The following is a 16,637-nucleotide window of genomic DNA, read 5'->3' on the forward strand; positions in this document are numbered from 1 at the left end:
ACAATATACACAAAAGCTATAAGTAGTTGCACGAGTTACATGTGGAATAAATGCATAGCCACAGTATACACAGGAAGTATACAGTAAACAGTAGCAAAAGCTCCTCACATAGAGTGTAAATGCAGTTATATGGGGTAAGCACAAATACATGGCAACAGAGTATTTATAGGACGTACATGGTGGACAGTAGGAAAAGTGGTCCATAAGGTTGCTACGCTAGGGTGTGTCAATTTGGGAAACAGTGTATGCAACATTGTGCATAGGTGGTATACGATACAAAGTAGCAGTTCCACAAGTTACATATAGAATAGGTGTAGAATGTGCAAAAGGACACATAGGCACAAATACATAGCACAGTATACACAAGGAGTATACGGTAAACCGTAGCAGTTTCACAAGTTATATAAGGAGTATATTTTGTTACATGGGTAGTGCTCGAGAAATCATAAAAATCTTACTAGACCTGCTGGTCTAGTAGTCAAAGTCAAAGATAGCTTTATTCGATTTAAAATTAAATCATAAAAGCACAAATACAGTACACGCTAACAATAATAAATAAAAAAGTTGTCAGAAACACATAGCCTTAAACTGCATCACATCTGCATGGTCCTAAACCAGAGTTTCCGATACACATAGATTTCCTAAACTTAATAATTTTTTTTTTTGTTTTAAAAAGAGCTACATGCGTTAAAATTATTTCATTATCCAGAGGTTGTATAATCAAAAAAGCCACACGACTGTCTTAAACTCAAGGTTTTTAAAATGGGTAATATGAGTCTTTTTCTGGGATTGGAATAAAACTTGCAGAATAAAAGAATATGGAGCGTGGATTGACTTGACACATCACATGGGCAGGGATCCAGATTCGTAGACCAATCATTTAAAACAGGAAAGCTAGTATATCTATTGAAAATTCCCAAGCGAAAGCGAGTCAGTAACATGCGATCATAACTTCCTTGTACTTGGACCAATTATGGTTGAATGCCGGGGCATGATAGCATCAGCTGATTCTCCATAACAGTCGGTTTCACACTGTCACTGAGCAATCTTTTAGATTGTAAATAAGCTAGACATTCTGCTTTCAATACCTTTCTCGGAATAGATCCCATACTGTCTGGTCTCTCAAAATATTCCGGATGCCCCATATCACTCAATTGCTTGATATATCTAAACCAGGGGATACGAGATGCCTTGTCAAGTATCAAACAGTCCTTAATGATGTCGCGATTGAAACATGTCTCAGGTGTTACCCAGACCTTGTGCCACAGCAGAATGGGTTCAATTCTGACCAGGTCTGATACAAATGTTAGCCAAGTTCAGAATGACAGATATAATTTGCAGTGGAACTTGGAACAGCTAGCAAATGTCTTAGGAAAACATTTTCGGTCACTTGTAATTGCTGTACGTCCGTAAAGCCCCAAATTCCTGCACCATACAGGGCTGTCGTCAGGCACTTCGGTTTATATATAAGCAATAATTCGGTGACAGGTCTGCGACCCAACTTTCTTGCAAAATTTATCACAGCACCTGTGGCTCTTGAAAACGACAGTTTCCTAGCAAGAACTGCACGGAGCCAAGACCCCTTATTATCAAAGTTGATCCCTAAATACGAAAACCTGTTTGCGCTTTCAATTTTTACATTATTGATAAAAATGTCACGACACTTAGCTCTCTTCTTTCCATACTTCATAAAATAGGTTTTGGTAGTATTTACACACAAACCTCTGGATTGCATAAAATAAGTTATACTAGATACAATTCTTTGTAGCCCTAGGGCGTTCTTGCCATTAAAACCGCATCATCTGCATATAATAAAACTGGTACTGGACTATTATTAATACTTGGCAGATCCTGAGAATGTTCTTTTAAAAACTGGCCAAGGCTGTTGATATATAAAGTAAAAAGAAAAGGAACAAGCACGCAACCCTGTCTCACTCCTTTTCTGATTGGGAACTTAGCAGTACATTCACCCTCTTTTCCGAACCGGACTCTCGCCCCTGCATCTTTATACAATTCTCTCAGAAAATATACAAGTGGAAGATCAACTCCCATATCTTCAAGAATACCCCATAGCCTATCATGCTCCACTCAGTCAAAGGCGTTACGAAGATCAACAGATACCAAATAAAACCGTTCATCCTTAGCCTGAGTATATTTACTTATTATGAGACTTAGATTTAATCCCTGTTCAGTGGTCCCAAGGCCCGTTTGAAACCCATACTGTAATTTTGATAGGACACCAGCGTCCTCTGCCCAGTTTTGTAGCCTCTTTAGAACGACCCGGCCTACCACCTTGAGGAAAAAATCCAATAACTAAATTGGGCGATAACATGCTGGATCATTTCTATCCCTCTTTTTAAAAACAGGGATCAGTATTGAGTCAGACCATGAGGGAATCAGACCTTGCTCACAACAGGTATCTAAGACATTGGTTAATAGGGGGGCCCATAGAGGAAGGTTAGATTTGTACACATCTACAGGGACTCCGTCCAGCCCTGGAGCTTTGCCCGATGCACTAGCATTAATGGTACATGCTACCTCGTCTAATGAGAAACTTATATCTAAGGGGAGCAATGGAACTTGTGCGTTCCTAGCAACCGCCGATGTAGCTAGGTCTAAATCTCTTATCTGGACCAGAGTGTCATAGTTATATAGGGTAGTGAAATGTTGTACCCATCTATCCTCACTTATAGCAATTTCTATTGATGGACGATCATTTGGACCCAAAAAGGGCGCATTAACTGCTTTCCAGAAGAAGTTATTGACTCTCCATAGACATGCTTCATACAAGGCTTGACATGCCTCCTCCCTTAGTTTATCCTTTCGTGCTATTAGGGCATGTTTATACATGGTTCTGGCCTGCTTTATTACACCTTGACTTCTATTTTTCATATGTAAGACTTTCTTCAAGTTCGAATGGGTCTTAGTACAAGCCTGGTCAAACCAGCCTCGTGTCTTACAAACTCTCTGTGATGATTCTACTCATAAAATAGGCAATACGGCATAAGGCATTTATAACAGCTTCATTCCTAGCCTCCTCACTGAGGCACACAGCGAAATCCTCTTTACATGAGGATACAAGTTGTTTCATGAAAGTAGTTGGGTCAACCTTATTCCAGCTCAAAGAACAGCCATTTAGTCTGGAAAGATTAATGTTAAAATCATATTGGGCTGAAACGTCCGGTTTGCCTATGACTGGTCTAACCAGGTCAAAGTCCAGACTTATTGGATAGTGATCACTCATGGCATTAGAATAAGTTGTAAAATTATGTACTTTAGTAGAATGTCTATTCGAAACCAGAATAAAATCTATAATGGAATTACAGCCTCTACCATTATAAGTAGGTTTAAAAAGGTACTGATTGTGTACACACAACATTTGCAAAACCCATGTCAAACTGGTAGAAAATTAAATTCAGCGAGTCTCCTACCATTGAGTGTGTAAAATGTACCTGTTCATCTTCCCTGTCATAGGTCAAACAGCACATACCCTGACCAATCTTTTGGCACAGGACATGGTTGAAGTCACCACCCCACAAAATACATAGATCATGAGACATATCATCCTGTAATTTGCTACGGTGTTTTTGCAAATTCGTCAAGACTTTTACTTTCTGCTCCTTAGGAATGTTATTATAAAAATGTATCAAGGCTACACAGAACTTTATTCCCGTATGCATTAACAGAATCTGATAATAGGCCGAAGAAATTTTTGGATTTATCTTATTCACACCAATGCAGTTGAAAACTAATATACACAGGCCGCCCTTTTTTCTCCCATGCTCCATTGCAATTGCTGGTGTATGAAATGTTCGAAACCCATAATATGTTTTTCTTCCACAATCCATGTCTCTTGAAGGCACATTATGTTAGCCTTCTCAACAAAACTTAACCATTGAGGATTATCAATTTTTGAGGAAAGCCCTGCAACATTCCAAAATAATAATTTACATTTGGGTTGGGCTTTACATAATTCACCCGATGCGGTTATAACCGGAACATGTCTTTTTACTTCAGATGAATGAATACCCTGCCCCTCTGAATGGTCTAGTAAGTTGAATAATCTACTTGACGTAACTAATGTACTTTACCCATGAACTGGTCCAAATTGTGTGATCCTGGGCAAATGTGTGTCTTATGGAGCCGCCTTTTTCTTTATTATCACTTAAGAGAGCACCTTCAAATATGCAAGTTCACTATTTCTACAGTACAAAAAAACTATTTGTATTTACTAGTATAAACGTTTGTATAATCAGAATAGAGATCACACATGATTCCTGGCTTGCCCTTTTAGTTCACTAATAGCATTGTCATTTGGGCAGGAGATGGAATATTTCCTAGTTCAGGTTTAAAAACTCACTTTTCATAAATATGTTACTAAAGCAGGATGTGGTAGTGCACGGTCATTTACAGGTAGAACATTTTCCATTGAAGGGACTACAACCCCCCCCCACCCCCAAACATGTAGTACTGATAAAACTATAAAGTGCATAAACAATGTTTGGAAACTGCGCTTCTGCAAAGATATTTAAAATTTGAACATCACCAACAAAGTGTTCCGATTTGTTTTAATCCTATAAAAAAAATCTTTTTTACACCACAGAATTACAAAAAAATGCCTCCATAACTAGTGAAATATATTTAAAATGTTTGAAGAGTTCACTTAATAGCAGGGGATTTTGGTAGGAAAACGTTGGGAGATTCACGCAAGCAATACCTCCTTGACCTTCCCCAGGTGTCTTGTTTTTAGAAAGGTCTAGGATTGGAAGTTTTCCCTAGATGGCCAGCGTAACCGGGTACCAAAAACGCAGGTTCCCCCCATCTATCACAAAACAAGCTGGTTTTTGAAGGGGCACCTGCGTTTTTGGTCCTGGGCTCGGCAGCCATCTAGGGAAAACTACCAATCCCAGACATTTTTTAAAACTAGACACCCTGGGGAGTCCAGAGAGGTACGGCTTGCGTGGATCCCCCAACATTTCCCTACGCAGAATCCCCTGCAAACCTCCAATTTAGCTGAATAAAATCACTTTTCCACACATTTTTGTGAGATCACCATGCCAGCACAAATGTTCGACCACCCAGCGTTCCCTTTGTTCTCCCGAGTAAAATTATACCTCACATGTCTGGGTGGGCCAAGGGCCTGTGACTGGGAAGGGCCAAAAGGGTTTAACAGAGGGAACAGTGAGAAGTCATGCCCAGAGGTAGCTTGACAAGAATTTTTGGTGCAGCAAGAGCCAAAGTATGAGGAGATTTTCCATCATGCTGATGGACCCAGGATGAAGGTGTCAAACTTATTGGGAGTTGTATGGAAGGTGTGATCTCTTACTGTGCATGAGAGCAGAAAATGTTGGTACACATTCGTTCAGGACTGAACAGACACTCAAGCAACCAGGCTGAGTTTCAAGTGAGGATATCAAAAGAACTGTAAGGTGGAAGTCACGCTCGTCACAAGCGCATTCTGCCAATGAACGTTTTTTAGTTTAACAGTTTCTGAATTTTGATGAGTTCCTCCTTATGTTTTTGATGCAGGTTATGTTAAGGGCCCGTTGGTGAATAAAATTATAACTTGCATTATGAAAGATTCTTTAATGAGATGGGTCGCAAAATAAGCAGGGTCTTGACAATATGGCATCTCTCTGGGACTGCCTAGCAGCAGACATGGGGTAATGTTGGTGAAGAAAAAAGCGGCATGGTATGGGAAGAAGTTATTGTGGTTCCTAAAGGAGTTTTGTGAAAAGAGGATGCCACAACAGATTGGTACTTCATTTGGAAAATAATGAGTTAGTAAATGTGCCAGACCTGACCTTGCTGAACCATGAAAGAGAATTTGATGCTCCTGGAGCAGATATGGGCAGGAACTAGATTAGTATGGAAAGGAGTCACACAAACTTACTGATGTGGACAAACAAAACAAAAAAATGTAAATGGGGCAAAGAGTTTTTTGATAAACCACAGGTATGGAGGGTTTATTAGATGTGAATATTAAGCAAGAAGATGCATACTTACACTGATCTGATTAAGTTAATGTGCCGCTTTTTGGCAATGCGCATTATGTTTTAGAGTTGTGGTAGATTTTGATTCGGGTGTAGCATGGGACCTTATGCTCATGAAGCGAGTGGATGTGTTGCAAGGATATGTTGGATGGGGCACTTAAACACCTTCCAGGACTTTTTAGGTTGGCGGTAGTTTTAGGAGGTGGAGGGGGTCTGGGTTGTCCGATGCAGATGTTGCCACCCCTCTGGTGGAGAGTGGGCGAAATGGACTACTCAGACGTTTGGAGCACCTGAAGGAGGTCATAAGGATCCGTGGCGCTTCTTCAGGACGAAAATAATAATGGGTGAAACTTCCTACCCCACATTTGTGTTGGTATAAGTGCCCTAAGGGTGGCACCTACATGTCTTGGTGTTGGCTAACCAGCCTGTAGCAAAAGAAAAAAGTATAGCAAAACAATGGTCATGTATCTGGCATGAGAACGTCTTATTAACCAGAATGTCCCTTATAGTAGACCAAAATCTGTGTCTGGAGTTGAAATGACTGCCAGACATATGTAGACAAGAATAAGACAGAAGCACATACAACATGAAGAAAGGTAGATCAAGAAGCCACCGTACGACATGTATATAAAAACATCTCATTACAGTGTTCCATACTGAGGAAGTATCAGACATAACTGGTAAAGGGTACTGCTGTCCAGCTGATATATGCCACCCAGGGAAAAGAACGAACATTTTGCAGCATATAAAATGCAACTCGTTTCTTAATTTTGAGTCATAAAAAATGAGGTATCAGCCTTATTTTGTAAAGTTGGTACCGCTGTGCAACTAATATAGGCCACTTCAGACGTAAAACTGTTTGAGGTCATATGCCACCGTAATATGTGCAAACATATCAAATCATTGCGGTGTCGAAAGAGCGGAAGCGTAATAGTGTACCATTGCATCCATGGTTTATATGTCGGGACAGTGGCGGTCCTACCTAGGACAGAAAAGTAAGGTGCCCCCTGGGGTGAGGCAGAGTTGCCACGCTCAGACGTGCTGAACTTGAGGTGCGGGAGAAGAGTAAAGAGGCACAGAGTCGGCAATACGAAAAGATGGACAGTCATCAAAGGCTGTAATGAGTTAGGAGGTAATGTTGCCTCGTATGGGTTTTTGTACTCATACTTACCGGGTGAGAGCCGCGCATCGCACCTACCCTGGTGCTTGTAGTGTCCTGCTGGACACAATCTAGTGTTTCACCTGTATGACACCAACACTAACACCCACCCATCACAAGCGTCACCGATCAGGTGACCCTGCTAATAAAAGGGGCATGGTGCACATGCCCTGGGCCAGTTCCAGCATCTAACTAATGAGTTTGTGTGGTCCTTGATCAGCATGTGGGACTAGAAGCCCAAAGACACTACAATGGCGATAAGGCAGGTCTGCCCGGCGTGTTTGCGGAACGTGATGCCAAGGCTCCTCAATGAGAAGGAATAGCCCGTTTCTACCCTACCACATACTCTGCTATCAACGGCCGCCAGTCGGGGAAAAGAGGATGGCGACTCTGCGAGGGCATGGCCACTGCCATTTGCCCGGGAAGAACACGGCAAGTAGCGCTATAGGTGGAAGCAGACGACTAAGGAATGCTGGCTCCCAAAGATAAGGCCTGCACCACTGCCCACCGGCCTGACTGATTAAAAACGCTGCACTGCTGGAGAGAGACGCGGCAGCCTGGTGAGTGGCGCTCCCCAGCCCGCACACACTGTGGACCAAACTCTCTGCCAGCAGGAGGACTGAGCCCGCACTAGCACTGCAAGTCTAGATAAGCACTGCCTGCATCACCCTGCCATCCAGCGCTAGGCGGGAAATACTGCCAATACGGAAAAGCAAGATCGGAGGCTGCACCTGCCCCGATCGGCCGGAAGAGTCTGCTGCCGCGGATTGATCCAGGAGGACTCCATAGCAAGCAAGGAGTGTACAAATTACCCAAGAGAGCAGCGAGAAAGCCATAATCCTGCACCCCACCAGGTCTGAAGCACACCACTAGGTGTGTCAGAAATGATCAACCATTAGCGTGCCAGCACAGGTATCTCCAATGCTCCCACAGCCTCCCAGCACTACCCGGCCAGCAGTGCTCCGCCACTTTCCGCCAACACCCTCCCTGCATCAAAGAAATGAAGACAGCACCAGGTACTCACCCCACACCCTCGGCCTCATTCGCAGCGACCTGCTGTGTGACCCTGCGAGGCCGCGTCTGTCTCCATTAGCGCCCACCAGGTAGTGACGAGGGCACCCATCGAGCAGCAGCCCTGGGGAGCACAGGAGAAATTGCCTACCCTGCATCTGTCCGGGACATGGACAGCACAGAAGGAAAAGTGTCAAGCACCTCCAGCCCCACAGCACAAGGCCTGCAGTGTGAGGAATTTGCTGGGGCCTGTGCTAGCAACAGCACTGCACCACCACCTAGTGGCTCTCTCGATCACATCCGAAACAGAGGAAACTACCAGCCGTGGTTCTGGTGGAAACAAAGATATGGAGACAAGTGAAATCACCACGCAAGGGACATAGCACAACAAAGAGCCTTGACCCACTTGAGTGCCCGCGAAAGCTACTCTCTGTTTTCCCTCCACACCTACACAAAGTGTTCCTCCCCATACCGGCACATCCAACGCTCACAAGGCCTGCAGCTCTCAGGAATAGCTGCACTTGTCTCATCGCCCGCAATGCCACCTAGTGGCCAGTAGAAGGTACCACGTTTGAACATTAAAAAAAAAAACGTTTTATCTGAATGCTTTTGCACAAGACTGGCCAGCAGCACTGCTAAGGTTGCAGCGGCACAGAGGTACAGCCAACTCAACACTGCCAGCAGGGAGCAGAGAGCACCCAAACTCCTGGCGGGCTGACAAGGATGCAAGGGGAGGAATAAAGAACACCTGTAGAAAGAGAGAGACACACATCCTGGACCAGCCAAATGGTTTTAGAGGGGAAGATACTGAACCTCTGCGGAGAGCCCCCTGCCAAGCCCAAGGTGACGGGGTAGACAAGACACAAGGAACACGAACAGCTCCGTTGCAGGACTTTTACTAACAGGCGCAGCACAACTCTGCTGATCCCCACGAGAAGCACAATGCTCTCCTAGCCAGGAGAGCTGACACAAGTCCAGCGATGCCCAGCAGCAAAGCTTTAAAAAAGCAACTAGCCCCACAAAGCATGAGGAGAACATGCAGAGAAAGTGCAAACCCCAGTGGCTGTCAGACTCCACCGCAAGCAAGGTTGCGCCACCCACCCCGTGGTGAACAGACACCACCGCAAGCGGGAAAAGTGCACCGCATGCCCCAATGTTGAGCGCACAATGCCACAATCTAGAAAAAGGGCAAGTCAAGTGCCAGCCAAGGACACCCATGATGGAGAACCGATCGCAAGCGCAAAGTCAGAGATGCGCAGAGGGCCGCCCATCAAACCTGACAGCATGGGCAGCCGCCCAGGAGAGAGAGACCTCCCCGAAGAGCCCCACAGTTGGCTAAAAGACAGCACTGAGTTCTCCCTTAGTCCCCAGTGATCCAAGACGGGCGAGAAGAGAGTCGCACACTCCACGAGGCAAGCTGCCACCGCAACATGTACTCCAAGGATACGCCACACGTGGCCGGACGCCACATTCGCATTGCAAGCATAGAGCACATCACACAAGTGGACCGACCCCACTGAAGATGCCTTCATGGAGGCATGACCAGGCACCACTATGACGCAAGCTTGAGGAGCAAGCACGATGCCCTTGAGAGAAGAGGTAACCTGCCATCCTGGCAGGGGACCACCGTGGAAATCCCGGAGGAAGGGATGGGGCCTGCAAAAGGTCCTCAAGGAGAAGAAGCATGTCCTACCAACAGGACAGACCTGCGACAGGTCAGCAGCACAGTACAGACCGTCCCAAAAACCGCACACGGCCAGCTAAATGTCCATGTGGCACTAACATGAGAATGTGGCAGGACGCCACATCCGAGTGACAAACTTGGTTGGAAGAAGGAGAAGAGTGTGGCATGCCACCACTCCACGAAGGAGGAAATGAGAGTGGCACAACGCCACAGGGCAAACAAACACCACAGGAGCGCAAGAGGGAGAAGGAGAAGATCAACAGGACAGACGACGCGTGCAAGCACTGGAGCAGGTGTTTTTCAGCATAAACCAGCCAGCCACCGGGGTGCAGGGACATCACTGGAGACAGCTTTGCGGGAGGACCAACCGTAAGCTGCTAGCAAGCCCGATATGAGTCCAGGCCCTACGCTTCACAGTTCGACAGTCTACTCACCTGTCACCGGCTACTTGACATCGATGACACCACATCGAGCAAGTACACCTGCCAGAAGACAACTGTAAGTGGGCATGAAGTCCCTGGAGTCCTCCTCACTCCACGAGGTCACTGAAAGCAAGAGATCGCCGCCTGTTACCCAACTGAAATTAAATTATCGTAGCCATCACACAGGTGCATCATCACCAAGAACACCAGAGGAGCATCGCACCACCAGAGTGGATCCAAACACTTAAGACAGCCAGAGTTCAACGAGGCACTCCTGGCGCTGTGGAATGCTAGCCACCCAGGAACCTTCTGTGTGCACCTGTAAACCTGAAGCCTGCTGAAGAAGAGCATGCCCGACCATTGGACCATCCACCCTCGGGGTTACAAGAGGCTTGGCCGTGGCCCTGTTGGGAGTTCCGCAGCGACCCCTCAGTGTGGCCTACGAAACACCCGCACAGCCCACGTGGCAATCCAGGGGCAAGGTCGTCAACGGAGTACCTGAGAGAGGGGAATCTGACCTGGAGAGATGTTTCGGCAGCAGCTCCACGACTGGCACCAGGAAGCATGGAGGTCACAGATGAAGACTGGTCACCCAAAGACCATCTGAGGAAGGCATAGAACCAGAGTCCGGACGGTGAGAACACCCAGACTGAAACACCACCCTTTGCAGCTACACGAGCGACTTGGCTGTGGTCCTGTTGGCAGTTCCTCAGCGACTCCTTTGCGTGGCCTACAAGAGTCCCGCACAGTTACATGGCAGCCCAGCAGGAAGGCCCTCAAGGCGACTCCTGTGAGAGGGGAGTCCAGGCAGGAGAGGCAAGTCTGAAGCTGCTCGGCTATCGGGAACTGGAAAGCATTATCGCTGCCAAGGAAAGCCCTCATCCACCAAGGTCATCCTCCGTGTTTGCAGGTTGGCTGTCCACCGGAGCCTGAGCGCCTGCAACATGATCTCCAAAGTGCACTCCACAACTGCTCCAGAAGCACCGCTATTTTGAACTTTGTACATAGACTCCAACACCGCAAGACCAGGCAGGTCTGAACATCGCCGAGGTGGACTAAAGCATCCTGACCATATGGGAAACAGTGGTTACAACGCGGGTGTTACTACGCAGGTAGGTAACAACGCGGTCATTACAACGACCGCTTTGTTACCACACGTGGCTTTACATCGCAAGTCCTTTCTACGACTTGCGCTAGGTGGCGTGCAACACCAGGGAATGTGTTGGATTTTGAATCCAACACATTCCCTGCTGTTGCTCTAACTGGAGTAGGAATAGTAATGTATACTATTCCTAAGTCCAGCGCGCCATCTAGCACAAGACGTAGAAACGACTTGCGATGTAAAGTCATGCGTGGTAACAACGCAGTTGTTGTAACAACCTTGTTGTTACCTACCGCATGGTAACACCACACGTTGTATCGTCACATATTCTGACTATATGGTCCAGAGCTCCAGCACTGCCCGGCAGATGGCCTGAAGAGACTCATTGGTGCTGTGCATTGTGGTTTGTTTTTCTTATAGGTTGGACTTTTGTTTGTTTCTTTTCCATTTAAGTTTGGGAGGGATGTAGTGTCCTGCTGGACACGTTCTAGTGTTTCACCCTGTAATACACCCACACTAACACCCACCCATCACATACATCACCAGCCAGGTGACCCTGCTAATAAAAGGGGCGGGCGCACGTGCCCTGGGCCAGTTCCAGCATCTAACGAATGACACTGTGGTCCTTGATCAGCATGTGGGCCTAGGGGCCCAAAGACACTACAGTCCTCTGCTCCCCGGAAAGTAATGCTGGGTGTAGAGGGCTCGTAATATACCAGAGTTTTGCTGATAGGTTCAGACCAGAAGGGTCATGAACCAGTCTATTCCTTGTGATTAATTGAGATATAGTGGATATGCTTATGGTAATCTGCACATCAATAGTGTCTCCTTATTGTAGTCGTACGTTAACTCAAAGAACATCAGGTCAAAATATTAGGTGCAATATTGGTGTCTAATGCTCATCCACCTAGAGCATCGGATCCTAAATACACAAAATGTGACATAGGTTACAATCAAGACAATGACACCAGAGCACAACATATGTTACTTTTATCCTCTAATGTATAGAAACAAACAGATGATTCAACATCATTGGACGGCAAATGCAGCTGTAGATCGTTCCAATTATTTTCTTTTTCCAAATACAACAGCCGACGCGCGTTTCGCCCCAAAAGGGCTTCCTCAAGGCTCTATAATCGTCCTGTATTGCTCATATATAGTCAATCAACATAATGGATTGTCCTATTATTTTTGATCAATATACAATCTCGAAATACAAAAATGCTAATATTTGTATCCATGCGCTATATTTCTCACAATAATAGTTGAACAACAGCTTCTTCTAATTCTCAAAGTAATCACTTCAAAAGATTTGCCTGGCAATTGGGACTCGCTGTTTGACTTACAAGAAACTACTGACTGGAAAAACGCCCGGATGGAACTTATCATGGCTCCAAATCTTTTGAAGTGATTACTTTGAGAATTAGAAGAAGCTGTTGTTCAACCATTATTATGATAAATATAACGCACGGATACAAATATTAGCATTTTTGGATTTCGAGATTGTATATTGATCAAAAATAGGACAAATCCATTATGTTGATCGACTATATATGAGCAATACAGGACGATTATAGAGCCTTGAGGAAGCCCTTTTGGGGCGAAACGCGCGTCGGCTGTTGTATTTGGAAAAAGAAAATAATAAATTGGAACGATCTACAGCTGCATATGCCGTCCAATGATGTTGAATCATCTATGTTTGTTTCAATACATTAGAGGATGAAAGTAACACATGTTGTACTCTGGTGTCATTGTCTTCAGTCTATTCCTTGTGCACATGCCCGGCGGCCATTTCAAGTGGTTTTGGTTAAGCATGGCCGGGGATTTATAATACAATACTTGTATTTCGGGGAGAAAGTATCCCCAATTATCTATTCGTATGCAGTTAACTATTGATATAAGTATGTGTGAGAGACCTGAATGAATTTGACTCAAACTGATGTTTAGCAATATAGAATATTACGTATTGAAACTGGTGTTTCAACGGGACCTACTGTGATCAGTTACCAGATAATCTAAGGAGGCTAGGTTGGAGTAGCTCTTGTTACAATGATGAGAAAACGGGGTTGAGGAATAGAGACAAGCATCCTTTATGTATAGATAGTTTCTGGTGTAAATTTGTACCAAAAAAAGAACTGCATGGGCTCAACTCATAACTATGGTGTTGGTAAAAGAGTATGTCTGGAGACTAGTGTATCAAAGTGACTTGTAGTGGCCAGTCAGCAAATCATGGTCTATGGCAACCGCGCTGGTGTTGGTCTTGATACCATGATAAATAATGCTTATGTTGAAGTTAACTACCCCCGAAAAGGCCGAGGACTCATAGATTCAATCAGAGAAGTCATATAAACATTCTAAAAAAGGTGAAAAATGTTTAAGTGTACCAGAGAGAAAGACATACAACTGAGTGAGTAAATATATATATATATATATATATATATATACATATACATATACACACATATCCACTTGACACAGGCTACCCATAGGGGATTGTAATGTGTTTTAATTCTGAATAAACAGCGCGCCCACTGGGGTATTTAGAAGGACCACAAAATCCAGAAGGCCACGCCCTTTGCAGCAGGTGATTTATATTGAACTGTGCGTTTGCACCAGCGCTTTCATTCAGTCACAACAAAACGCCACAGAAGATGGGATTATGTGACTCCCGAAACGTGTCTGGCATGTGATTTTTGCCGATGTGATTTTCTGTCAAGTGAGCGGTCAGCATGCTACCATTAAACTACGTGAAAGATTTACTTCCAGTGGCCTTTCTTCGTATGGGTATCCTGTATCAAGTGGATGTAAGGCAGCTGTTCCCGGTCAGAAAGAAGGCCCACCGCTGAAGTACGGGTCCGAGCAGGCACCTAACTAGTGTTAAGCAGCAAGGAAGGAAGGAAGGCGAGCTGGCGCCAGTGCAGGGTGGCGCTCGCTCTTTTCACAGTGGCAGCAATGAAGCGGGGCAGGTGACTGACTGCTGTCACATCCACCCACAGGGGATTGTAATGTGTTTCAATTCTGAATGATCAACGTGCCCACTGGGATATTTACAAGGACCACAATATCCAGCAGGCCGTGCTATCGGCCACGCCCTTTGCAGCAGGTGATTTATATTGAACTGGGCGTTTGCACCAGCGCCTTCATTCAGTCACAACAAAGCGCCACAGAAGAAGGGATTATGTGAGTCCCGAACCGCGTCTGGCGTGTGATTTTTGCCGACGTGATTTTCTGTCAAGTGAGCTGTCAGCATGCTACCATTAAACTACATGAAAGATTTACTTCCAGTGGCCTTTCTTCGTATGGGTATCCTGTGTCAAGTGGAGATATTATATATATATATATATATATATATATATATATATATATATATATATACACACACATATATACATACACACACTTTTTTTTTAATTAGTTATAATTAAGCATAATCAATGATGCATTCATATAATAAATGTTTGTCCGAAAAGAGGGTGCAGGAAAAGTGCTCATGTGCAGATGTGGATGAAGGAAGAAAAAGAAAATTCTGAATTTTGAAAGCGCGAATGTCTCAATTTACACAGAACACTGGTCGGGGTAGTTTTTAAAAATAACTTAGCCAGCGGTGGGCCTGTTTACTCTATATATATATATAAATAAAATAGATAGTTGTAGTTAGGACCGTGTTTCCATAGGAAATCTCAAAATTCTATTTTGAATAACTTTGGCGCCGGTTGAAGAATCTTCGTGAAATTTTCAAAACTAATGGGGCGCTCCGCTCAGCTCCTACCCTGAAAGTCTCGGGGGGGATTAGTCAAGCGGGGGCCGAGAAAAAAGGGGGGTCCCAAAACGCGTTTTCCCTATGCATTTTCCCATAGGACCTTTAGTCGAAGGTACAGCCCAAACGGCTGAACAGAATTACTTGAAATTTGGCAGAGAGGTAGTCCTCAGGTCAGGGATGTGCCTTTTGCACATATGGAGTCAATCTGTTCAGTAGTTCAAGAGAAAATTGCAGTAAAAAGAACATACATATCTTAGGTGGATATTTCACTCGTAAAAAACCAATGAAATTCCCCCGTTATAGTTGGTTGCGATAACTATAACTCGCGCGACCGCCACTCTATCACAAGGATGATGTCATGAGTGATGTAATATGTGACGTCATGAGCAGAGGATTGCGAGCGAGTTATAGTTATCGCAACTAACTATAACGGGCGAATTTCATTGGTTTTTTTACGAGTGAAATATCTACCCAACTATAACATGTGTGAAACCTATGGTTTTTTCAGTGATATATATTCGACACTCCCTGCATTATTGTGGCCTAACACTGGCGAAGTTATTTTTAAAAACTACCCCGACTAGTGTTCTTCTGTGTAAATTGAGACATTCGTACTTACAAATTACTGTTTCTTCATTCACCCACATTTGCACATGAGCAAAAGTTTGTTTTTCTGGGTTATATCACCTTACATGAATCTACATTGTTCGGGATTCCAAGCCGGCCTGTTGCAACCACTGCAGAAGGTTGGCAGGGCGAAGGTGGTCAAGTGGTGGAAGTGGGTAACATGAGTGGAAATAATGGGCCACAACCTCCTTAGAAAAACTTTGGCCAGCTGTGTTTGTTTGCAAGTTAAGGACAGAGTAGAAGTTTAACTCCTGTTAATTGCAGTGCTTCAAAAAGGTTTAAAGAGAAAAACAAGGTGAGAGAGATGACGAGAGACAAAGTGATTTCGCCTAGGCGCTATCTTAAAGCTCATTAAGCATCCTTTCACCCAACCGCCACTGGCGTAGCTCACCTTAATATAGGCCAGGGGAGACTACCGTCCTTTCCGATACCCATGCCCGGGCACACGGCCACGATGGCGTTCAGAACTCGGCCCATGCTGTCCTCCCAACACCGCAGCCGCTGGAGAATGAGCGCCAAGAGGTCAGAGTCCAGACGGCAGCGTGAGACCGCTTACCGAAGGCATTATGCAAAGGCATGGCAAGGAAACCAAGCACCACCAATACACCGGGGGCGTGTCCATGGGACGCGGTTGGGCCGGGTTCGGGGCTGTTCGGGGGAGGTCCTGAAGGGAGAGCGCTGTGCTACAGCCATCATTCAGGTAAGACATGGGGAGTGTGGAGAAGGCGGGGCCCCAAGAGATATGCGGTGGGAGGAAACCAATACCGTATTGTACTTGGAAAAGCCTGCCTGCTGGGGAGGGCTTAGGGCAGTCCTACTTAATGACAACGCACTTGGGGCGGTCCCAGTGTTGTGGGACGGGCCTCTAGAATCAAGGCA

At 45.1% G+C, this 16,637-nt stretch overlaps 1 protein-coding gene across 2 annotated transcripts in view; it reads right to left on the reverse strand.

Annotated features, from left to right (window-relative positions):
* DHFR (dihydrofolate reductase) overlaps positions 1–16,471 on the reverse strand; it is a 296,698-nt gene extending 280,227 nt beyond the window's left edge. The window contains exon 1 of one of the 2 annotated variants that reach the window (XM_085632404.1): positions 16,150–16,445. In XM_085632404.1, the coding sequence (XP_085488530.1) occupies positions 16,150–16,235 (86 nt within the window). In that variant the 5' untranslated portion in view covers positions 16,236–16,445. Of the gene's footprint in view, positions 1–16,149 lie in introns of both variants that reach the window. The other variant, XM_085632405.1, reaches the window with a different exon arrangement.
* Positions 16,472–16,637: the final 166 nt, after the last annotated feature.

This window comes from Triturus cristatus, chromosome 2_1 (assembly GCF_964204655.1).
Source record: "Triturus cristatus chromosome 2_1, aTriCri1.1, whole genome shotgun sequence".
NCBI lineage: Eukaryota > Metazoa > Chordata > Amphibia > Caudata > Salamandridae > Triturus > Triturus cristatus.